Source organism: Phaethon lepturus, unplaced genomic scaffold (genome assembly GCF_000687285.1).
Source record: "Phaethon lepturus isolate BGI_N335 unplaced genomic scaffold, ASM68728v1 scaffold24576, whole genome shotgun sequence".
NCBI classification, from domain to species: Eukaryota; Metazoa; Chordata; class Aves; order Phaethontiformes; family Phaethontidae; genus Phaethon; species Phaethon lepturus.
In genome coordinates this window covers 219-24,760 of record NW_010545925.1, presented here as the reverse complement: position 1 = coordinate 24,760, position 24,542 = coordinate 219, and the positions used below count along the sequence as shown (strand labels likewise).

General features: G+C 49.8%; 1 protein-coding gene across 1 annotated transcript; it reads left to right on the top strand.

Annotated features, from left to right (window-relative positions):
* Positions 1 to 403: 403 nt before the first annotated feature.
* Positions 404 to 23,807, top strand: USP48 (ubiquitin specific peptidase 48; the record flags this gene model as incomplete). Its single annotated transcript, XM_010289137.1, has 20 exons — positions 404 to 527; positions 776 to 932; positions 1,808 to 1,935; positions 3,076 to 3,200; positions 3,774 to 3,882; positions 5,150 to 5,283; positions 5,510 to 5,592; positions 5,890 to 6,069; positions 8,448 to 8,573; positions 10,667 to 10,816; positions 13,387 to 13,587; positions 15,037 to 15,151; positions 15,295 to 15,425; positions 16,814 to 16,885; positions 19,743 to 19,867; positions 20,030 to 20,152; positions 21,999 to 22,060; positions 22,581 to 22,691; positions 23,344 to 23,474; positions 23,701 to 23,807. Coding segments are annotated over exons 2-20 (2,310 nt in total), but the record flags the coding sequence as incomplete, so codon positions are not given.
* Between the last annotated feature and the right edge of the window lie 735 nt (positions 23,808 to 24,542).

Sequence of the window (24,542 nt, the reverse complement as noted above, 5' to 3'; positions counted from 1 at the left end):
GCGGGGTTGTGGGGGACCCCTCTCCCTGCCTGGCTCCCCAAGTACAGGGACCCCCGCGGGGTTGTGGGGGACCCCTCTCCCTACCTGCCTCCCCAAGTACAGGGACCCCCGCGGGGTTGTGGGGGACCCCTCTCCTTGCCTGGCTCCCCAGATGTAGGGAATCTCCCCAGGTCCTGTTCTCTCCCCTGGGGTCCCCCTTATTCCCCCCACCTCTAGTTCTCCATCTCCTTGTTCATCCATAACCACCGTTTTTGGGGGGTTTCAGGGAACTCGTGTCCCACTCCGTTTAGCCGTTATGGGGTCCCCCTTCTTGTCCTCATCCCCCATGCTCCCTTCCCAAGGGATAAGAGCGTCCCTTCTGCTTTTCTGCTGGGGGTGACGGCTGGGGGGGGGGCTGGCTCCACAGGGGGAACTGCCGGGGGAACCCCAACTGCCTGGTGGGCATCGGGGAGCATGTCTGGCTGGGTGAGATAGATGAGAACAGCTTCCACAACATCGACGACCCCAACTGCGAGCGCCGCAAGAAGGTAGGGCCCCCCACCCCCAAAACAAAGCCAATCCCCTGCCCTTCCCGGTCCCCAGGGGAAAATGGGGACAAAGGGAGGTGACACCTCATGTCCCCCTGTAGCTGGGGAGTTCGGGAGGCAGCTGTTTGTACCACGCCGGAGCGGCGTTTTCCCGACAAACAGCCGTAAAGCGGCCGCCCTGACTGCTGGATTCTTGCTTGCTCCTCTGCAGCGGCGAGTGACAACTGTTGCTTTCTCTCTTACGCCAGAACGCGTTCGTGGGCTTAACGAACCTCGGCGCCACGTGCTACGTGAACACTTTCTTGCAGATGTGGTTTCTTAACTTGGAGCTCCGACAAGCCCTCTACTTGTGTCCCAGCACCTGCAGCGAGTACGCGGCTGGAGAGGGCCTCCCGAAAGACAAAGGTGGGTGGTTTTTTTCATTTTCTCCTAAAATTTTACACCCTGGCATCGGCTTTGGGATAACGTTTACCGGGAGAATTGATGGGTGAAGCTACAGCCGCTCATCCAATCTCCACTCGGATATTTTTGAGTCTGTCACCTAGCTTTTAGGAACAAACCATCCTTCAGCAGAGTGATCCGATCTGGTTGAAATATCCGATTTGGGTTTGTTTCTTGCTGGGCAGCTTCCAAAACTGGTTCCCAGCTTAATGATGGTTCTGGGGCTGGAAGCACATGGGTTGGGGCTGATCTGTGCTACCGTGGAGCCACACTCATCCCATGGGAGGGCAAAAATTTAGGTCTGCGACACAAATGAGACTGCCAGCGCCCTCACAGCGGATGCGATGACCTCGGGAGACATACATTTATGTATGATATGGTGCTATAGGTGCACTCTGGGTCAGGGCAGCCGCCTGATTTCCTGTGTTCCTGTTTTTGTGGTATTTATAAATGATGTTTCACTGTTTAGGGTGAAAAAAAGAAAAAAAGAAGCTGTCGCTACGGGGCAATCGGCGCATGCTGCTTAAACTGTTCGCTCACAGCTCGCGCTAGGCCCTGCGGGATATTTACGGTTGGACTCGATGATCTTAAGGGTCTTTTCTTTTCCAACCTAAATGAGTTGGTGATTCTATGATACTTGGCCTGCGCTGGGACGTCGCTGTTATCACTGACATGAACCACTTCGGTTTTCGCGATAATTTCAAACCGCTTTTAAAATCCGTATCATTTCTAATCATTACGTTTACCCTTACAAAGAAAGAACAAGCACATTACTTGGAACAGTTAATCTCTAGCCTTGAGTTACTTGCTGTAACTTGTGCAACTTGTTGTTTTAATAGACTATGAGCCTCAGACCATTTGTGAACACCTGCAGTACTTGTTTGCCTTGCTGCAGAACAGCAAAAGGCGATACATCGATCCCTCTGGCTTTGTCAAAGCACTGGGCTTGGACACGGGACAGCAGCAGGTAGGTTTGCGGCGTGCCCCTCGAGTAATTACCTTCTTCAAAACAGCGTGAAACCGCCCTTTGATGTTATTTTAGCATCTCTGAGCCGGGTTCTGCTGCTCGGTACAAACGCAAAGGGGGAAGCAGTGCTCTGGGCCCTTCCCGTCCGTGTGGGAGATCAGGAGGAGCCCAGGGAGCGGTGGGATGGGGACGGGGAGTGTTGTTAGCACCTGATCGACCCCAGCACCGTGCTGGGTGGGAGCCGAAGCTTCCGTGAGGGTCCTTTCCAGGTGCTTTATGGGCTGCTCCTCCCAGGTGGGTAGTTCAGCAGAGGTTGAAGGGCCCTCGCAGGGGGAGGCGACATTTGGTCGGGTCGCCGGGAGGCAGCCAAGGTCCCAGCGCGAGCGTGTGGGGCAGAGAAAGCAGGGTTGGAGAGGGGCGGGCGCCGCAGACGGGTCCTGTGGGGCTCTCGCTGAAGAGGGCACGGCTTGAAACTACGCTTTGAGAAGTAAGAGGGAGCTTGCTGGAGGAAGAGCCTGAGTGCTGGCCTGCGTTTCCTTGGGAGGATGTGGGAGGGAAGGGAGAGGTCACTACTGCCCAGTGATGCTGAAGGACAGCCGGGAAGAGGCCAAAGCCTGTTTGTTTTCGGAAGGGGAGAGCAATGGAGAGCCAGCATGGGAGGGGAAGGCTCCGAGATTAGAGTGGGGAAACTCCTGAGCCTTGCAGGAGGGGATGAATCTCATTTTTGGGGTGTTTTTCATTTTAATTCTCACCTATAACGCAAGCAGGGACAGCTTGTATTGCGTGCCAAGCTTTGAAGAAGGAGCGGTAACGGGATGGAAAGCTCTGCAGGAGGTTTTTTGTTTTTTCCTTCCAGAGCCCTGCGAGGAGCGGGGCACAAGTCAAACCACCCGGCGCGGCTGGCCGGGAGCCAGGTTAACTCGCGCCGCGATCTCACGCTGGGGGCCTCACGCTCCTTTTAGACAAATTCCTCTTTTTCTTTAGTTCTCCCGACTGGTCTTTTTTTCTATTCGGTGCACGCCGGAGCCTCTGTGCAGCCTGTGTGTAGGGCTCCGGGTAATTTGCAGTAAATTAGCGACAAGGTTGTGATTGGGCTTTGTGCTGGGGCGCATTGTTAACGGGCTCGGCTTCCTCTTCTAGGATGCCCAGGAGTTCTCAAAGCTGTTCATGTCGCTGCTGGAAGATACTTTATCCAAACAAAAAAACCCAGATGTTCGAAACATAGTGCAAAAGCAGTTTTGTGGAGAGTACGCCTATGTCACGGTGTAAGTATTTGGTCTTTGGGAAGAAACTTTCTGTAAATACTTAAATATTTCAGAGGAAGTTGAGAGGGAAAGATCCCTCCTAATGGCTGGGGCAGGTAGGCTTCTGCCAAAATATTTTGTAAGAGGTTTTTCGCTTTTACTTTTCCTGATTCTGTGCGCATGGTGGTGTTGCAGTTCACCAGCTGCTTTTAATCCCGTAATGAAAAGTTACCCATTAAACCTGCGAGTGAGTTAATGGAATGTACAGCCCCACAGCCAGAAAACAGAGTACTCAGGTGTCTTATTTTCATTCCTGTGTTCTCAGAGCTGTGGATTTCACCTCAAAAATGATCTAAAATGGCTTAAATGAGTTGTAAGCAGGTGCTTCTGTTTTTCCTGATAGATGCTATTATCCTGTTTACACCTTGCAGAGTTGTTGTGGTATAGAGATGTGAACCACATTAATTCTGGCTTAACTTTTGCTCCTGGTTTTATAGCTCAAGGAGTATTTTACTAGTGGCTGGGGAGTTCAGACACATGAACCAGTGGACTGTCCTCATCTGTTTTTATCTCTTTTTTTTTTTTTAATCCTAGCTGCAACCAGTGTGGCAGGGAGTCCAAACTCGTGTCTAAATTTTATGAGCTGGAGTTAAACATCCAAGGGCACAAGCAGTTGACAGATTGTATAACGGAATTTCTTAAGGTACGAGCTCGTTGGTTTTTGAGTCCTGCTATTGTTAGCAAGGTGTTTTAATTCCTTTCTTTAATTAACAGCCTTTGAGGTCAGTATCGGAGCAAGGAGACGGTTGTCTCGGTGAGATGCACGTGACCCAGACAATGAGGATCGAGTCGTGCGAGCAAGGAGTGGCTCCTGACCGGAGCGTAGCACATGCGCATGTTCCGGATTTAAAGAGCACTTGAAAGTCGCATGTTTAATTAAAATACTTTCCCCAGCAAAGTTGGGGAAACATCCCCTGAAGTCTGACAAAGAGTCCCTGCGTGCTTTGTCATGGATAGCACCGGGACAATGGCTGCTTTTTGTGTTTTCTATATCGGTGCTCATCTGCATAGCAACAGGAGACATTCCCGCTCTAAAATGTGCTCTCAAAAATACTAGCAAGGGCCGGGAATAGCTGCCGGAACAGCTGCGAGTGCCCTTAATTCGACTTGAAAATTTGTCTAGATCTTAAGTTAAGATCCAGCATGTTAAAGGTTCGAAGTGTGGATTCAACTAAAAATATTTAGGGCAGAACTAACCCGAAATGTGACTCTGTGCCTGAGCTGTCTGGCTGTTGGGCAGCGGCTTCGCTGATGCGCTCAGCAAACCGGTCGCTCCGCTTGCGGAAGGTCTGCTATGAAAAAAGACTGGTTTGTCTACATGCGTTAAAATCCTGAAACGGCGAACTTCAAGTTTGTCTGCTCCTCCTTCAAATGAAACAACCCGGTGACCTTGTTTAGGGCAGTTGGGGTTCTCCTCTGGTCTAATCCTGCCATTGGATCTACTTAGGTGTAGCAAATAACTCTCACAAGGTGATGCTCGTTTGGCTGAGCACAAGAGGATTGTAGTTTCCAGGCTAAAATGTGGCTTTACATTAACTTGATCCACGTGAGCTCGTAAAAGGGTGATTTAATTATTTTCTTTTTCCATAGCTCTCGTTGGTATAAGCCAACTCAGTCAAGTGGAGAGCAAACCTGACAGTCTTGCAAGCGACCTGAGAACAGAGCTTGATTCGGTCTAAAAATTTTCCTGAAAGTGAGAGCAGCCTCCTATGGCCGTGCTGTAAAGTGCATTTATTAGCGTGCGTTTCTAACCAAGAGATGATTTTTGGAAAGCAGCTGGGTAGAGATGTAAATGGTTAAAATAACTTCCGTGCTTTTCAGTCTCCAGCTGTTGAGTGGCTTGGACTGGTTGGCTTTTCAGTGGTAACCTGTTCTCTAGACCTTTCTTTCTGCCTCCCTTCCCTGCTCAGGAAGAAAAATTAGAAGGGGACAATCGTTATTTTTGCGAAACTTGCCAGAGTAAGCAGAACGCCACGAGGAAGATCAGGCTGCTGAGCCTTCCCTGCACGCTCAACCTGCAGCTGATGCGTTTCGTGTTTGACAGGTAAGCCTCTCCCCGGAGAGCGTGCCCTAGAAGCGGGAACGCCCTGGGTTGCGTGGAAGCTCTTTGGAAAATCATCTGCTTTGCTCTTTCTGTGTTGATTTGAGAGATTGAGGCTTGAGTGCGTGCGTGAGCTGCTCTGGGGATGCTCGGTGGGTTTCAAGGGGAGGTGTTTTGAGTTGTGAACTGTTACTGCCATCCCCTGAACCGAAGCTTTGCCTCCGCACAGACAAACTGGCCATAAGAAAAAGCTGAACACCTACATCGGCTTCTCCGAGCTCCTTGACATGGAGCCTTTTATGGAACAAAAAAGTGAGTTTTGTGCGCTGTGTTTCGTTAGTAGTACCCACCACCCCTCGGCAGACAAGAGGAGATCTGCTCCGAATCCCCTTTTTGATGGAAAACTACATCAAGAGTTGTTTGAAGCCCGCGTTTCAAATAAGTGCCTCGCAAAGTGGGTTGTGGAAGCCACAACCTGCTCAGAGAGGTCTTGCAGAGATGCAGGTTCAAGTGCAATCTTTGCTGTCTTGCAAAAACCTTAAGTGCTAGGAAAGAAAAGATCTGCGCTCTTTCATCCGGAGCGCTGCCTAACTGCCGCTTTCCTTGCAGATGGTGTCTACGTGTATGAACTTAGTGCCGTCCTCATACACCGAGGCGTGAGCGCGTACTCTGGGCACTACATCGCCCACGTGAAGGATCCGCAGACGGGCGAGTGGTACAAGTTTAACGACGAAGACATAGAAAAGATGGAGGGGAAGAAACTGCAGTTGGGGATTGAGGAAGATCTAGGTAAAACCTTTAAGTTGTGAGTGCCCTTTTAAAATAACTCTTTTTCACCAAAAGCACGGAGGCTGAATTCGTGGAGGCCCTGTTACTCTTAAAACAAAAGTGCTCCTACGTGTGCATCTTAGGAGTAACGTGTGAAATGGCAATTCTATTAATCGCAGCCAGATTTTCTTCCTTTCAGCCCCGTGTGAGTGTTCGCACACACCTCGTGATCGGTTCCCCTACGCTAGTATTTCTTTGGGCTGCCGCGTGGCAGATAAGACGCTGGTAACTTGGGCAGCAGTTGCCTATCAGCATGAAACAGGCAAGTTGCTGCTTCCTTGGCCGCTGTATGAAAGGAGGCTTAGGAACAGATAACGACAGAACGCGTTAAGGAAACTGAAAGTAATGTTTTTATTTCCACTGAGGTGTTTTACTTGGTGGCAGTAAAGAGTCTCCGTTGAAAAAAAAAACAAACCCTTGAGCCAAATAATGGCTTGGAAGCCAAAACTGCGTTTTTACTTTGCACTCTTTACTTTTCCTTTGCGCTCTTCTGGCCTACCATCATCGGCTCGTCTTGTGCCGGTGTCCTGGTGCTGCCCAGATAACCGTGTTCCCTGGGCAGGACAGGGTCTTGATTTCTTGGAGAGCTTGGGCTGAGGCTGGACCTGCGGGTTTCTCGCTCTGCAGCCGATGTATAGGAGCGGGTCAACGTTAAATTGGCGTTTTGAGTGCTCAGAGCAGTCGCTCGGTGTTCCTTAGCGCAGGACGCTTTGCAGTATCGGGAAACGGGGAAGTTAATGCTGGAAATTTCACTTAGAATGTAAGCAATCCGTTCTGAGAAACACTGGCCCACCAGGACGCTCATGCTTTGCTGCAGCTGGACTTCATGAAATGCTGCCTTTTTTTAAAGGCATCCTTAACTAACAGCTTCATGAAAAGACACCCTCAGATTTATTTGCTCCCTTAGTTTGTTGTAAAGCCACGTCAGGCTGAGCACGCCCTCGAGCAGGCATGGGGCAGTAGCCTCCCTCTCCCATTTCCGTCCGTGCGTGCATCTGTATGATGCCGCTTTATTTTCAGCTCTCTTGCTAGTAAACATCTTCTTGCATTTCATCACGACATGCATAAATGCTGGCTGCCACCGGAGCAGCTTTGTCATCCTGTTAATGTTTGACTGCCGCTCGCTTGCAACCAAATTGTGAAGCTGGCTAGACATCTAGTGGTGTAAGACAGAAAAATAAGCCCCGAAAGGAAATGAGAGCTGCTCAGCCCTCCTTAACCTCACGAGTTACCCAGTGTAGTAAAATAAGATGCAAATAAACCGCTGTGGCCTCGATCTCCTGAAGGTTTATGCTTCACCGCAAGTAAGTATTCTTGCTGAAATACAAGGCTGCTTGAATAAAATAAGTAAAGCATGTTTAGAGGCCTCTGTAGGCTGGGAGCCTTAATATATTTATAAAGTGCTGATGTTATTTGCTTACTCCAAGCAAAACCGAGACTCCTCTTCGTTACAAACGCATGTAACAGCGGAAGAGGGTCGGTAACGTAAAGCAGAGGTCTGCTGTGGGGAGAGTCCTGTGGCCCGGCCGAGCAGATGGGAACAATTTAGAAAATATTTGGAGAAAATGCAAATAAAGAGAGTCTGGGAAGTCCCCCGGACGATGTGGTGGGAAAGGCACATGAATTTTTCCAGAATTTCAGAAAGACAGACACTTTTCTCAATATTTCAGTGTTCCAGTTAGAGTTTGACCTATGGAGGCTTGGTTTTGTTTTGTTTTGTTTTTAAACAAAAAAAAACTGGTTGATTTTTTTTTTTTGAAGCTGCAGCTGTAGATAAGTGTTTTTGTCCTTGCCTGGCAGTCTGTCTGGAAACGACGGCTCTTGCAACACGAGTTTACGTCGCACCACCAGCTGCTCCGAAATGACCGTTTCCCTGGCCGTTCGCTCCCTGAAAGCTTTGTCGCCGCGCGGAAGGGCGCGTGTGTTTTCGTGTACACAATCACCTGTAAATAAGATTTTCTTCCCTGAGGATTTGCCTCTCTTCTTTGGAGTGAGGACACCAGAACAAGAGGCAGAGGGGAGAAAGGGTGTTTTGGCAAGAGCTGCTTCTGGCTCAATGAGATTTAACTGCGGAGAGAGGAGAGACTCTTGTACAGGGCAGTTCAGAGCAGGCTCCTAATTTTAGTCCCTTTGAATTACCCTGCCTCCAGAAATGCTGGAGGGATTTGGGTCTTGCTTTGGGATACAATTTCTGCTCATGCCAAGCCCAGTTGTTGGCAAAAAGGTCTGGCAGGGCGCAGCGGGGAGAGGGAAGCCAGCTAGGTGGCAAACTCGTCCCATTAATGGAGAATCGGCGAGCGAGCCTGTGTGTTTATTATCTTTTGCCTTCCGTACCGCAGCGGAACCTTCTAAATCCCAGACTCGGAAGCCCAAGTGCGGGAAAGGGACTCACTGCTCGCGCAACGCCTACATGCTGGTGTACAGGCTGCAAACCCGGGAGAAATCTCTGACAATCGAAGTACCAGGTAAGCGAGCTTGGCCTCTCCGTCTCGTCCTGCGGCGCTCCAGGCGGGCCGGGAGTCACGGTGTTGGTTGAAGCCACTTTTGTCACCGCTGTCCGCGAGCCCCCAAAGGTGCCGTATGGCAGCTCTTTTTTTTTCAAAGGTTCCGTATGGCAGCTCGCTGTCACGGCCAGTGAAACGCCTGGGCTCTCCTAGCACTTAAGTAATAGTAGCCTGATGATCCCACCCCTGTCCCCGCTCAGACCTCGTTATCTTAACCAGCAAGACAAGACGGGAAGGGGTTAGGAGGAGATCATCCCGCTGGGAGCCGCGTGCGGCAGCGGGAGCGTTGGGATTTGCAGCCGGGATCCCGCAGGAAGCGCTCGGGTTCCTGAAGGCGAGGGAGAACAACGTGGTTAAATGTCATCGGCAGTGCATGTGCTGTGCTGGAGGTGAATAATCCTGACAGATGTCAGGTTTCTTCTGCGAGCACTTAATCTTTGCCATGGTGAGAATAAACGGCGTGAAAATAAGAGGATACAAGCCCTTAACAGGAGTTTTGTATGAGCGCGCTCGTGTCTTGCTTTAGAATTACTGGGGGTGGCAGAAATCCCTGTAGGTTTGGCCCGTGGATTTAATGACGCTTCGCGTTTGCGTGCTACTCGATTAGAAACGTTAATTAGGCCCCTGGTGCTGATGGGGATGGAGGTGTGTTCTGCGGAGCGCGGACGGGGGAGGTGGCGTGTCCCCTTCGGACCTCTGCTGCTTGTTCAGGTTCTCTGGATGCGGAGGGGGTAAATCATGTGGCTTTTTTCTCCCCACCTAATAACAGCACCAAACCTTTTCCAGCACCACCACCGCTAAACCCCCGCCTTGGAGCCACACGGTTTTGGGAATTACTGCTAATTCCTGCCTCAGATCGGCATTTTCGGTCTGTTTCCTGAGCTCTCTTGCGCTCCCTTTCCTCCTACCCCTCTGCCCAAAACAATAACTCGGCAAAAGCCTCTCCACCCAGCTCCAAATTCCTGCGCAGCCCCGCGGTTGCCTTTGTTTCACGTGGAAGCCTGCCAGGGAACGGGGAGCGAAGGGCAGCAGTCGAGCCATGCGGTTGCGGCGAGGTTTCATGCAACTGTAAATTTGAGGCATTTTGCTTTGATGCTGTTAAAAGCGGCTTTTCCGGGACAGTGGAGAGACATAACTTGGCTCTGACCTCAAGGGGGTCAAGCTGGTTGTTTTTTAATACTGTATGTTCTCCTAAGGTGGATATTGTGCTCTCTGGCCGCACGAGCGTTAACCTTTCTGGAAATATTTTAGTTCTTCAAAATCCTGCTAAATAGGAAAAAGCTTCAGATAAGCAGCGCTTTCCCCCTCCCCTACGCCAGCTCTGCGAGGGAAGTGTTTTATCTTCTTTTTTTCCCTGCTGAGGTTTGGTTGGTTTGGGTTTTTTCCGTCGGTGACAGCAAAAATTCCCATTTCCCTCACCGTTTTGTCAACGCCAGGATCTGTCCCGGCTTATCTCCCATCTCCCGAGGGCATTTTTTTGCCCTTGGGTTTGCAACATGCTCGACCCCTCTCGCCGAGATCACGCGTAGCCCTGGGGCGGCACATCGGGACGAGCTTTCAGGTGTATCCGTAGGGTGAAAAGCTCTTGCTTCTGTCCTGGGAACGACGGGTCCTTGGCAGCACAGAGGAGCCGCCCTCAGCGGGAGGCAGAGAAATGGCCGGAGCCAGAGGAATAGCAGGGAGGGATTGAAGCGGGCAGCAAAGCGTCCTGCCGTGCTCCAGCTCTGCAGCCTCTCGCCAAACCCCTGTTGCGCTTCGTGTGCTTGCCAGCGCTCGGCGTAGGCTCGTTAGCAAGCAAAGGATTGCTCTTAACGCAGCAACCAACCCCGAGTAAATTATTTTCTTGGGCGGCGTTGTATCGCGCGGGATAGTTGCATTTAATCATCTACAACCATAAATATTGGAGAGCGCAACGTCCGTGCTCTCGGCTTTTGGAGAGACCTCATGTGTGGGGGGAATTTTTAGACTTGCTTGTTATCCCCAGATAACCGATCGATAATTAACATAATTGGCATTTTTCCTTGAAATGACTGCTTTTGCTTCTTTCCCAACAGCTTTTCTGCAGGAGCTGGTAGAGCGCGATAACTGCAAGTTTGAGGAGTGGTGCAACGAAATGGCTGAGATGCGCAAACAGAGCGTGGCCAGAGGCAAAATCAAACACGAAGAGGTGAAGGAGCTCTACAAAAGGTTACCCGCTGAAGCTGGTCTGTAAGATATTGTGATAGTATTTTGTAGTAGACCTTTGTTAAGATTAGCAATGTTTTGTAACTAACCCACTACTCGCTCCTGTGGCCTAACGCTTCGCTGGAAGGCATTAGCTGTGTAGCCCTCTCGGAAGAGGAGAGCAATGGCTGGCTGTTGTTGATGTGTGCACGCTTAGGGTTTGCTTTCTCTCTCTTGTTTTTCTGCCTTAACCTATTTTTCTCCTTTTTTGCTCATTCTTATGGCCTCTGGCGTCACTAATTCCCTCTTGCTCCTTCCCCGTCACTCAGTCTCCTGCCTGCTTCCATGCATTGTGACTGTTTTCTTCTGCCTGGTGAGCAGCTCGTCTCGTTAGCGATTAGTAGCGTCGAGGCAAAATTACTGGCCGGACTCAAATTGCCAGCTCACGTCAAGTTTGGGAGCTGTTGATCCGAATTAATCAGCAGGGAACAGGGTACGAGAATGCCTGGCCTTCGGCAGAAAACAATTTGATTCATCCCCACCAGTGCGTCGAAGCCCCATGTCTAAGCTTCGTAGTCTGTCTGACGAATGACTGGGGTTAATCCTTTCCGGCCACTCCTTGTGTCTTGTTGCCTTAGCATGTCTGCGCCCAAAGATTTTTATTCCCCTCCTTGTTTTTCTCTCCTGACTCCCTCAAAACCACGTGTAAGGGCACCTGCTCTGTCCATCCAGCATGGGGAATTTCTCTCAGCTCCGGGAAGTTTGTAATTAAAGACTTTAAAATGTGTTTAATTGTGTAGCCCGTTAGACAATTTGATTTTTAGCTTTTAATATTGGTTGCTCGATGCTCAGAACCAGCAGCGAGACTCGAGTAACCATACAGCAGACTCCTTGGCTCCCGTAAACGTCTGCCTCTCCAATTTTTGAAGCCGGGTTTGCAGACAACGGGCGCTCCGCTCACGAACAAGAGGGTGTCGCAGCTCATCTTGCCGAGCTCCCGCAAGTCTGAGCGCTGTTAAAATGTCACCTTTAAATCAAAGTTGTGGTGGAGGTATGAATCTGCCGTGAGTCACCATTAAAAGGGAGCAGCAGCTCCGGTGTGTTTTTCTCCCCTCCTTAGCAGAAACAGAATAGTTTGCTCTCGGCACTTCTAACACGACAGAGGAATAAATTTCAAAAAGGCCTTTTTTACAGGCGCAGGTAAAGCTCCTCTGCCCCAGTTTGAAGATGGCAGGGCCTGAAGTACTGCCCTGAGGGCACCCACTACCTGCTGCTGGGCACCGCAGCTTGCCAGCGCAGCTGGAGACAGCGTTATCCCAGAGCTGCTCCGGGTCCTGTCCCGCAGGAGCTCGGGACTTTCTCTGCAGCTGTGCAGACACGTTTTCTGCCAGCTTTGTGTAGCCTGCCCCAGAAAAACGTATTTTCCGGGGGAGGCAGCTTTCATCCCAAACTAGCAAACCGTTTCTGACAGCGTTGCAATTCTCTGGAGGTCGTGGCTGTGTATCTCTGATGGTGTTGCGTAAGATGAAAATACTGCTGATTTATCCTGCAGAGGAGGGAGGGTTTGAAGCCCGGCTTTGCAAAGATCCAGCGCGAGCTGGAAGGCAAAGTCTTTTCCTGCAGCTTCTCTATTGCTTCTGTGTATGAGCCATTAAGGATTTGTGTGTGTTTGATTGAATGTAACTAACAGTTACGTTTCCCCTCGGCTTCGGAGCTGCCTTCCTCGTGTCAGCACAGAATGGGTTTGATTTCCTCCGAATTTCCCAATCGGCTCGCAGAAGGGCTTCCGCATCGATACTGGGGCTCGGTATCGAGATACAGGGCTTTCACCCAAACCTGTTTCACTGCTCATACAGTTGCTGACCCACTCCTGAACCTTGGCTTTGTGTGAGGTGCTTCTCCCTTAGCAAACAAGGGCGAGCCTGCTGCTCTGTTTTAAAAAAAAAACAAACATCAAAATATGCTCGCGCTAAAAAATTTGAGCAAGTTTGTTTGCACTGTAAATCTTACGACTGGGTGAGAAAACACGCACGCATTTTAAGAGCAGCCCAGAGTAACACTGAAATTTTGGGTCCTGAAGGGACGAGGCGAATGCTGACCTTGTCTCTTTGATATTGTTGCCTTTTATTTTTCAATTTACCATGATGAGCTTGCTCTGTTGTAGAAAGAGCCTTTAATGGATGATCGTAATTGAAATATTATATTTGTCCCTCGATGGACGATGGGAAAACCTTTCCCTTTCCTCGACTACTCTCCAGTAAGCACTCCCTAAAGGTTTAGCACTCTGAAAGCACTCCCTTTCCCACGTGGAGCCCTCCGCTGTTTCGTATCGATGGCTCGAATTCAAAATGACCGCCTGTTCTTGCGCGTCTTAATTTCACGTAGCTCCTGCCTTCTAAATCTGCGATACCGAGATGAGAATTGGACGGGGGAAGCTGCATCGGATGTTTGAAAACTTGTATCGCAGAGATTTAATCAACAGCTGTAGCCTGTTAATTTTTAAAAGTACCGTTGAATATCAGAGTAATTATAAAATACCATCTGCTGTATCGTGTGTTCGCTGACACGTACGGGCTTGTTTCTCTTTGTGGTTTTTTTTTTCCCCTCCCAGGTTCCCCGTACGACTTCATCTCTCTCGAATGGCTGCAGAAATGGCTGGATGAGTCTACTCCTCCAAAACCTATAGATAACACAGCCTGCCTGTGCTCACACGGCAAACTCCATCCGGATAAAATATCCATTATGAAGAGGATATCGGAGTACGTGGCTGATTTCTTCTACAGGAGATACGGAGGAGGGCCACGACTGAACGGTAAGGTGTCGGGCTAGAAAACCCCCTCGAAGTCACGTTCTCGTGTCCTGAACATGTTTTAGAGCCTTGTTCTGGTCCCAGCACCATTTTGAGCCATCCTTTGTCATCATAACTTTATTTCTGCGCCTAGCTTTCGTGCTGCGCTGTTATTTCCAGGTGACTTATTTTTAATGTCGCTTAATTACATTAGCATTCAAACAAATGCAGTTAGTCTTGATCGCAGGGTCCATTTCAGACCTGAGTTCTGCTTTGTCGAGGAAGACCCATGCGTGGAGGAATTTCTGAGAAAGCAGTGGTGCATTTAGGTTAGAAAAAAGTAATACTTGGATAGTTTTATGAAGTTGATTCTAGAAAATAACAAAACTCGCACATGCAACCCCCCCAGACGCTTCGGAACAATTTTCCGTGCCTGCAGCACCTACAGATCCTGCGTGGGCAGAGCCTCGCAGAGCGTGCGGATCTGTGCTGCCTCTTGCCAGCAACCCGCGCTCCGGAGCGGCGGGGATGTACGCGGGCCAAGAAAATCACATACTATCTTTCACCTCTAGCCTGTCCCAAGCTGCCTCAGCTGAGGGAAGCTCGTACCTGTTAGCTTATGCGCTTGTGTTGCACACATCTGTCACGCGTTTTGATTTTTGAGGTCAGCCCAGCCCCTACAGTCTTTGGGTGTCCCTCAATCGAGCCCCAGGCTTAGTTTCTTTTATAAAGGAGCTCAATAACTCCCACTGGGACCAAATTAGCTCAGCTCCTGCTAGGAGCTTGTAGGGAAGAAACGCAACCGGCACAAACTGCTGTGACGCAGGCAGCCTTTGTCAAAAAAAAAAAAAAAAAAAAAAAAAAAACAACACCCAAAAAAAACCAGGCCAACGTTTATTAGTCTACTGGAAGATCCCCTGCAGGTTTTCTCGTTCGGTACGGCTGGGAGGGATGGATCGGATGCGCTGCGTTCTCCAGCTTGCTGCCGTGGATGCGACCTGCTTGCTCACAGACGAAAATACACGCCCAGCTGTAGGGTTTCCGCTCCTGTTGGTCCAATGTGGCTTTGCGGGAGGGGATTTTTTTTTTCTGGGTTTAGCTTGCAAAGTGCCGTGATACAGGCTCTTTTTTGCTTGCATATGCCTAAACCGTCGTGCCTGTTGACTCCCGTGGCTGTGTGGTGGCGTGACGTGGCTCGCAGCTGTAACTGCCAACTGTTGATACCAGCGGCGGAGAGCTGTGAAGCTAGCGGAACAGATCACACCTCATCTGAAGCATTTTACGCTTATTTAAGCTTCAAATGTGGCCTGATCTGGCAGTAACCCCAGGAATCTCCCCATTTACACGTGAAATCTCCGGTCCTGAGGCAGGATAGTTGGTACCTACCTGTCTGAGCACGTTCAAACCAGCAAGAAGCTCAGCACGTGTGCAATAAATTGTACAATAAATTGTTTCTTTTTTCCCCCACCCCAGTCAAAGCACTTTGCAAGGACTGCGTGGTAGAAAGGTGTCGAATCCTGCGACTGAAAAACCAGTTAAACGAAGACTACAAAACCGTTACGAACTTGCTGAAGATAACAGTCAAGGGGTACGTAAGTCCTGACGCTTTCAAACAGTGTCAGAGATTTTTTAGAAGTGCTTAAATAGCTTTTTCCTAAAGATTTTACTGTTCGGGCTCCAAAAGAGAACGGAGTTGTGATTTGCGTTGCCAAGACTGTTCTCTCTCTGCAGGAATGACGGGTTTTGGGTCGGAAAGGCGTCCTTGCGGAGCTGGCGTCAGTTGGCTCTGGAGCAATTAAATGAGCAAGATGAAGATGCAGAGCACAGTAATGGAAAAATGAATGGAAATGCACAAAACAAAGGTAGTTCTGCTGCTGTAGAGACCCACCAGCTCTGACTGGTACCTCCTAACAAAAGACACATCAGGTGTTCCTGTAGCTGTTTTGCTTCCCTTGTATGAGTAGGGAGGAAAGGATAATAAATCAAATAAAAAGCTCCTTCATTTAAGGACCTTTTTGTTTGATAAGCTTCAAAACTGCTGGGCGATCTTCGTACCCGGTGAAGATGAGGTAATAAGTGGTTTTACAAAGCTGTGTAAAATTACCGCCGCAGACACACGATCTTTTCATCCGCTTTTATCTGAATGAGAGAGAGCGCAGGGGAGGAAGAAACATGAAAATTACCTTGGGGAAGGGATGAAGATGTTTATTGCGAAGGTCTGTGGATGAAACGGCACAGCTGGTGAAGCGGCGCTGGGAAATCACAGCCTAGAAAAAACAAATCATGACTTGAACTCTCTTCTATGCCCATATCCTGAGTCTGTGAGAAGAGATGGGGTTTTTTATTTGCCTTCTGCCCTTTAAGGCTTTGGAAACTCGATATTTTGTTGAGCTTTTTGTTTCAGAAGTGAGGGCAAGAAGCTTGTTTGAATGAAAGTGGAGACGATGGGCTAATGGCGTTGATCTTGGGCGTGAAGGCTCCTAGAACACCACAGCCCTCCTGATAATATCTGTAAACTGGCGCTGCTGGTGGAGCATTCGTTGAGAAAAGGGCGCTCCTCCACTGAGTTACCTCTCCCCATTCCTCGATGGTGACCTTGGTTTCACAACGGGTTCCAACTCCCCGTAGTGCATTAAGATTGCTCACAAGCCAACTTTCTTGTTAGGCAGGTCGTTAGAGACTCTTTACTAACGCGTTATTGTGGTTGTGATGCTCCAAGTCAGTGGCTGGCGCTTCTGCCCGTGGAACTGCGGTTCTTCGCTGGAATTTATACGTGAACGCGGGGCTTGTCGAACCCCTGGCAGGCTCCCCCTTAGTTTGTCAGACAACATCTGGTTTAGATCAGTATCCTCAAGGCAAAGAGCGGACTAATATTTTGCCAGGAAGGTTTCTGCTCCCTGCGCTCTTACCTCGACTTGTGTTTAGGTTAAAATCCGAGATCTTTGGGAGCAGTGAACCCCTGTGGTGGTTTAGCCGTAACAAACGTGTCCTTTGTAATCTCACAAAGGACCGGCTTGTGCTCCACGAACTTCAAAGCACTCCTACGTGGCCTGTAGGCTGTAATCCCGCCTGCCCAGAGGCCAAGACATTTGAGAATAACAAATTTGCTTCCAAAGTCTCCCTTGGGTTAAGGGTTTTGCCGCAATTTGCAAGGCAACCGTGCCCCTTTTCCCCAAAGATCTTTCCTTGGGAGAGGAACTCTGTGCAATCTTCTTGGGTTTTGTTTTTGTTTCTTTTTGGTTTTAATTAGATGAATCCAATGAAGAGAAGAGAGAGGAGGAAGAGGAGTTAAATTTTAATGAAGACATCGTTTGCCCACATGGTAAGTCTCTACGGGGGATGGAGCTGAATATATCTGTTGTTGCCCACTGCTCAAGACATTAACCTTGTAGCCTTTACTCCAACACGAGCAATTACTGAAGAAAGGCGCTTAATTCTCATTTGCCTGGTCTTTCTTGACACTCGAGCTTTTATTTGCGAGCGCTGAACGTTGCAGTCCAAGTTTCGTAAGGCAGTGAAAGGGGCGTAAAGGCAGAGGCGCTTGGATGCTGCGGGAGCGAGCATCTCTTCCTCTCGCTAACGAAGCGCCGGCAGCCCCGAGGATCTGCAGCCACTTGGAAGCTCTGAAAGTATTAGGAGAAAAACAGGTGGTGTAAATCAGTCAAGATGGGAGCTGAGAGCATCCGTTTATTCTCTCGACTTAGGTGAAAAGGGAGCACTTGCCTAACAACTGTAGAAACGGGCTGATCTGCGGGTGGCTGGGACCGCTAAGGGTATCGATTTACCAACCTGCTGTGCTTTGGTGTCCGTTTACATAAGGTTTTGACCTGATGTTAGTTGTTTTGCAAGGTGATGGTTCATTAGCTACACCCTTGGCTACCCTGTTGTTTAAATCTCACTTTTTTTTTTTAAGCTTGTATTTCGTTCCCAGACATAACTGTTCTAGCAAGCTCCTGTTCGGAGGCATCAATTTCCCTGCCAGGGATGCTCGATCTTCTTCCTAGTAAGAAAGAAACATGCCATAAATTAGCAACACACCTCCTGTCATCAAGGCTAATCAAGGATGTAGAGTAATGGCTTGATAAAGCCTCATTTTAAAGCAGAGTGTTTAAGCGCTTTGTCATGGCATTAGCTGTTTTTTCAGAGCCTTGAACGTCATGTTTCCCGTTGCCGCGAGGCTGCTGCTGTTGAATAAAAGCATGCAGTGCGGTGATGAAACCTTTAATGTAGCCAGACATGGTAAAAATAGGCCAATAGGCCTTTGAAAATATTATGCTGGTAAATCGCTAGTTGATCTGTGACTTTGGGTCATATCAGAATAAATAATATTAAATACGGGGGCCACTGGCAGGCCAGATTTCATCGTCTCGAGCTAAGCTCCGATTACTCACAGAAAATAACCTTTCCACCTTTAAAATTTCCCTCTGGAGTGTATCAGCAAATCTGTAGTCTCGGTCCTACAGCCTTAATTTTGCCGTGGAGGAAGTTCCTGCCTTCGTGGTAGGCTCTGGAAAAGCCAGCGCTTTATCCGTGAGGTCTGGCTGGCCTCCAGAAATGCCACCCGGGCGTTCCCTTAAGAAGCCCCTTTGCATCTTTGCTGCAATTTCTCGCTCTCCGGTAGCCGCCTGCCCCCAGCGAATAATTTTTTCCAGATACCAAGTTAAGACTTCTTTGATGTCCGTGCCCAAAACGTGTCCCTGAAGGGTGGGAGGGGGAAGCGGGGTCAGCAGTGGTTAGGATCATCTTCTTCCAGATGGCAAAGCACTTGTTCCCCGCACACCCAGATCTGATTTTTTTTCCACCTCTTTCGCTCGACGTATTAATCTGTTTTCATTAATCATGCGGTGTCAAGGCACTTATTTGTACAAGCTCATCTTCTTTTTTTTTTTTTTTTTTTTTCCCCCTCGCTGGCTCTGGAAAGCAGCCTGGTCCTGCCTCCTCATATGGTAAAGCTGGGCCACTTGGTCATGTTTGATGAAGAACAAGTGGCCAAGTGCTGCATCGAAGCAGTCCAGCCCGACCTTTGTTTATTAGAGGAAAAGCAGGAGGGGAGCGTTGCTATTTTTTCCCTTCGGGGCTGGCAGAAATCCAGGCTTGGCTGGAGCGAGGAAGGCTGACGGGTCCGTGGGGCTGAGGAGCTGCTTGTAATGTTAAAGAGCTACCGGAGGGCGGGGAGGAAGGAGCCTTTTCTCCCCCTCTTCTTTCTGTAGCTCTTCAGGCTGTAGAAAAAACAGATAATAAAGGTATCGTGGCCTTTCCTGGGCACCGCTCGGCACCACGACTTCGCAGTTGCTGTTTTGCTTCCCTCTTGCTGGCGAAATCCGCGTTGAGGCATGAATATTCCTGTGCCGCATCCGAATCTGGTTTGCATCTCGCAGTTGCAACGGTTGTTCCTCTTGCTTCTCGCCGTGACGGCGCGGAGCGCAGCCGTGCCTCAACTTCCCAGCCACCGTCTCGCAGGGAGATGCGGTTGTGTTTTCCCCTCAGTGATCACCAAGCCCGCAAGCGGGCGGCCGGTCGGATCCCCGAGCCCTCGCCCTCTCCAGTTTTCCCAAGCCGTGTTTGTTCGCCGGAGCGCGTGTTGTCGTGCGTACACGTGGGGTCGCGCTTCGTATCTTCACACCCCAGTTATTCCCTAGAGCAGATCGAGGGTGCGACATCCGTCCTTCCGAATTTTGAGGTACCAGAGTCGGGCACGTGAAGCTGTCTGACGTTATGCAGCGGTAACGTCGTTTTTCAAGGGTGTGGAAAGCACCTGGCTCCTGTTTGACGGGACATGGCGTTGGCCTGCAGCCATGAAAATGCAGCTGTGGATAGCCAAGACCAGAAAACAGTAGCCCCATGCCCTCTTTGGCTTGTCCTTGCTTTTCCAAGCATCTTTTTACCGCCGCTGGTATTTGATCAGCTGCTTGGGTTCGTGAGCTTTGAAATCTAAAGGACATTTAGATGAATTAAAGTCATGTTATTTTTTTTCCTGTCCAAATAAGGAGATGACAAAGAAGTTGAAGGTGACTTTGCGTATTAGTTGCGCTTTTTTTTGCTGACATGGTGTTGGCCGATAAGTGCATGAATATTTTTCCCCGCATTTATAGCCTGTAATCTCTTAAATCTAGTTAGGGCTGCAAAACATCACTGAGCGCGTCAAGAGCAAAGCCTTTCTCTTGGCTCTCTCTCTGCAGGTGACCTGTGCATATCTGAAAACGAGCGGAGGGTGGTTTCGAAGGAAGCCTGGGAGAAACTCAAGCAATATTTTCCAAAGGCCCCTGAATTCCCAAATAACAGAGAGTGCTGTTCCCAGTGCAAGGTATTCGAATGCCGAATAACGTTACCCTTTTGTTGAGTGTAAATACACAGTCATATTTCTGCTTTCCTTTTTAACGACCCAGTGCGGTGGAGGAAAAGTAACGTCACCTTTTAATCGCAGTGAGGAACTGAAGCTGTGGTGTGATTAACTGTGTTCGTGCAGATTTTGGAGCGCGAAGGGGAGGAGAACGAAGCTCTGCATAAGATGATGGCCAGCGAGCAGAAGACTTCTCTCCAGAACCTCTTTCATGATAAATGCAGACCTTGCCTGGGCAGCTGGCCTCAGGTACGGGAAGGAGGGCGACGAGGGGAATGTAGCAGGGGTTGGGGGACGTTTTTATTAGCTTTTATCCCTCTCCTAAACAAAAATTTATTTCACCTGCGAGAGAGACTGCCTGGAAATCGTTCACTCGGTCCGAGTGAGACCGCGCCTGTGCTGGGAAGCCTGTGCCAGCCGAGCCTCCACGTGTGTTGTGCCGAGGTGTGATTTCCCCCGATTAGCTGTGCTGGCGCAAAGCCCCGCTAAAGATTCCCAAGAACGGCTCGTGTGCCAGCATAGCTGCAGCTGGCCGGGAGTCAGATGAGCAGCGACAGCATCGCTGCTGCGGTTACATCCAGCCGTAGGAGGACCGGAACGGTGCGGCCATGCCGGCGGAGGTGGCTTTTCCACCGCCCTCCGTCCGCCTTCCCGTGCAGGCCAGGCTTTTGCTGTTGGTCGGACAAAATTCGTGCGTGTTCTGGCATACTCCTACGTCCCGAGAGCTCAGGGGGAGCTTCCCTAAATGCTGAAGCGACGGTTGTGCAAGACCTCTCGTACCGGCTTCTCCCCGGTACAAGCATGCAGCTCTCCAGGACTTTCCTTTGGGCATTCGAGGCAGCTCAAAAGAAATGGCACAAGCTGTTGGCTCCGCGCCGTGGCTCCCGGACGTCTGGCGGCGCCGATTAACGATTGACTCTTCGATCCTGCCAAGCTGCTTTGGCAGGTGTCTGCCTCGGTCGCTCCTACGCCTGAGGGCAGCCTGCCGCTCTCGGGTGCCTTCTCCGAGGCAATAAATACCGAGGTCAAGACGGATCCGTGTCTCGGAACCGGGGAGCCCCAAAAGGGTTTAAATGGGAGACGCTCTGTGCTGGGCTGGAGAGCTGCCAGGTCCTGCCGGCGGTGTTTAAGGGTCGTAGCTGGTTGGGGATGCTTTTGGAGCTGGAGTAGGTGATGGCAAGCTGGAGCCCGTCACCGTGGGTCAGCTCAAAATAGGAGGGTGTCTCCAGGCAGCGAGGCTATGTCCTCTGCTCCCTTTGAAGTTCCCAAGGGAGCATGATAAAAAGGAGCTGAGCATCCTTCCCTCAAGCTTTGTGGGTTTTCCTGATCCAAAACAGTTGAGGTTCAGGGAAGAAAATAAGCGGAGTGGTTTAATCTAGAGAGATGAAGGGAGATTAAAAAAAAAATACCTATGTTCCTCAGGTGTGCTGGATTTTCTTGCAGAAAGGTGGAGTGAGGTCTTAAATCTGCGTTAGGGAAGGTGGTGAGGATAGGTGAGCACGGAAACTATTTTGTCACCCAGCTCTTAGGATCTCAGTGGTTTCTTGTCCAGGAGCAGACTGTCCCACGGCAAATCATTTTGGGCAGGAACACAACGGTTTATCCAAAACTGCTGCCTCGTGAGGGGGCACGGCCGTGGTTTTGAGTCCCTGCTGTTGCCGAAAGGAGAAATTTCAGGATTTTGAAGGGTGAAGCAGATGAGGCAGGTTGGGGTGGTCTCACCCCACACCCGTGGGGGTGCGAAGGCACTTTAGACCCCGAGTACCCAGCGAGAGAAAACACGGTGCTGGGGGAGTCTTAGCTGCTCCAGGGGAAATGACCGTTTCCTGCTGTGAATTAAAGGTAATTGGATCTAAAGCTGAATTAACTTTGTAATAAACACAAGATTAGTAATGTAAGTGCTCAGTACTTGATCCCAAATTATTTTAGTTGGCTTTCCCGGCACGCTTGGATGGAGTTGTCATGGTAAGAACGTTGAGGTCTTGAAGAGAATGAGCGCTGCAGAAAAAGCTGAACAGTCATCGCTTCTCTTTTGTTGGATTAATTAAAAAAAGATCCTTTTTTTTTCTTTTCTTGTCCCTCTTTTCACCTCCAGGAGACAGATGAGCTGTATATCGTTTCGCAGTTCTTTGTAGAAGAATGGAGGAAATTTGTCAGGTAACTTGGCTTGAGGTTTTTGGTGCTTTTTATTCCTTTGGTGGGGCGGGGGCTGTAGATAATGATTTTGCTTTTGAATTCCGGCGCGGCATGTAGTTACCTGTGGTTTGCCTTTGTGGAAACAAGGAAGATGATTTTTGTCGGCCTCGTATCGGTTGTAATACATTGTAAGAAACCGAATTTCCTTGTTTACAGTGTCTTAACCGGATGGTCGGATTAGATAGTAACCTGATTAGTTTTTTCGTCTGTCTGGAGCTGCGTCCTAGGCAAAGGTCACCTCTCAATCCTTTTCCCCGGGCTGCTGGTGGTAGGAGATGGAAATCTCTGCTAGATAGGAGAGTAATTTTGCGACGCGCAGGAACGCAGATCTGATTTCCTCGTCGGTAGTAGTTTAATACTCCCTGTTGGAATGCCTTCTGTAAATATTCACCTGCGATTTCTTCTTGGCTGCCTGCGGAGTTGTGGTTTTTGTGAAATAACCCGACCAGGCTCTGCAAACAGCTTTCCTTTGCCCGCGCAGGAGGCCGACACGATGCAGCCCCGTTTCCTCGGTAGGAAACAGCGCTCTGCTCTGCCCCCACGGGGGGCTCATGTTCACCTACGCTTCCATGACCAAAGAAGACTCCAAACTGTGAGTTTCTTCTCTTCAGGCGTCTGCCTTTGCCGGGTGCCTTTGTCTCTCGCGAGCCTCGGGGAACGTTCCCGGGGGCTCGCTGAGCTGCGGCATCAGGAGGAGCAAATGCTTTCCCTTGGGCAAAATTGACACGGGCACTTTCTCAGGCCCGCCTTAGCCTTCGTGCGGAGCAGGACCTAAATTGTCAAAGGATGCTGGGTCAGGAGGAAGAAAAAAAAAAAAAAGAGAGCTTACTTCAGCTTGGCTAGTTCCTAACAATAAACTACCCTGAACTTGACCAGGGCGTAGAAGCATCCAGCTTCCTTACGATTTGCTTTGCGTGAGACTTGCCCCCGAAGCGCTGGACGCTGGGCTGGAGTTCATGCTCCGTAGCATTGCTTCTGCAGCGATGCAGAACTAAAAGTAGCAGATCTTCCACTCCTCCTCCATCCTCCCTCCGGCACGACTGGAGCAGCACAGCGTCACTAATAACACGCTACTGTTTCCCTGTTATCTTGGGCGTACAGGCCCTCCCGTGTAGCTGGAGTTAGGGATTTTATTTTGCAGCTTTTCTTTCCTTAACAGACTAAAAAGAAAAGGGGGAGGCTGTTCAGAAGCTCGGGGCTTGGCTTTTCCATGTCATAAAGCACGTTCTTGTTCCTTTGCACAGTATAGCTCTAATATGGCCCAGCGAGTGGGAGAGGATTCAAAAACTCTTCGTCGTGGATCACGTCATCAAGATCACCCGAACGCAGGCTGCCGGGGCGGACCCGGAGAGCACGCTTTACGTCTCTGAGCCCCGTGAGTGAATCTTCTGCCGCTGTTCTGCGCTCTATTCTTTTGCTAATTGGTGCCAGCTCCTTGGGAAATGGCTCTTTTTCGGATAAAGGGTCAATCTAAGGGGGTCCTGAGCTTGGCAGATGCCCCTGGTTACGTGAGCCGCTCTGGGCTAGCGGTGAGAGGCGTTGGGCGGGTGTCTCCAAGGAGCTGAAGCAATTAAATGCATTTTCCCCTTGTGCCTCCCCAGAACTCTGTCCAGAGTGCAGAGAAGGGCTGTTATGCCAGCAGCAGCGGGACTTGCGTGAGTACACCCAAGCAACCATCTACATCCATAAAGTGGTGGATAATAAAAAGGTACGGGCTCTCTCCCTCGCTCCTTGCTCACCTTGGCTCCCTTTCATTTAACGGAAACCGCGCCAAGTGCCCAAATAACCATCCGAACGCGGCGGTGAGACGGCTATCGCAGCCTGCCGCGTGCCCGCGGGGCTGGGACTGGCCGGCGGCGATGCTGGGTGGCCTGTGGTGGTGGTGGGAGGCAGGGCTGCTCTCTGCGGCTCGTGGAAGCTATCGCTTTGGCAAAAATAGCAAATGGGAAAACTCTGGCTGGTAGCTGCTCTGAAAATTTGGTCTCCTCGAGGCTTCCTTTCACCAAGCTGAACCCTTGGCGTTGTCAGGTATCTTCACGGATGTTTGCAACTTTGGTTATTTTAGGGGATCTTGTAACAGTTTCTGCCTTCGTGATCGTGTTATCAGGCTCTACCTGTTCTCCCCCTCCAATATTTGTCATTTCCTTTCTTGGTTGCTCAAGTGACATTTATTCCTAGACAGAAATAAGCTCTTCAACCTCCGTGCTGATGGAGTAGCAGTGAACTTAGGGGGTCTTGAAAACCATCTCTACGAAGCTGTCGATTATGTCTCTGCTTCACTGGTGTCTTGAGGGATCAGTATCAGGTCTAGAATTGGCTCTCCGGGTGCCCGAAAGTGGGTTACAGGAAGTCTTCCTCCTTGGGGCTTGTTTTATGCTTCAAGGAGGAAGCCAAGGCTCGTGGGCAAGCCCAGATAAAGGTGTTCCCTGCACCTTTGCAGCGT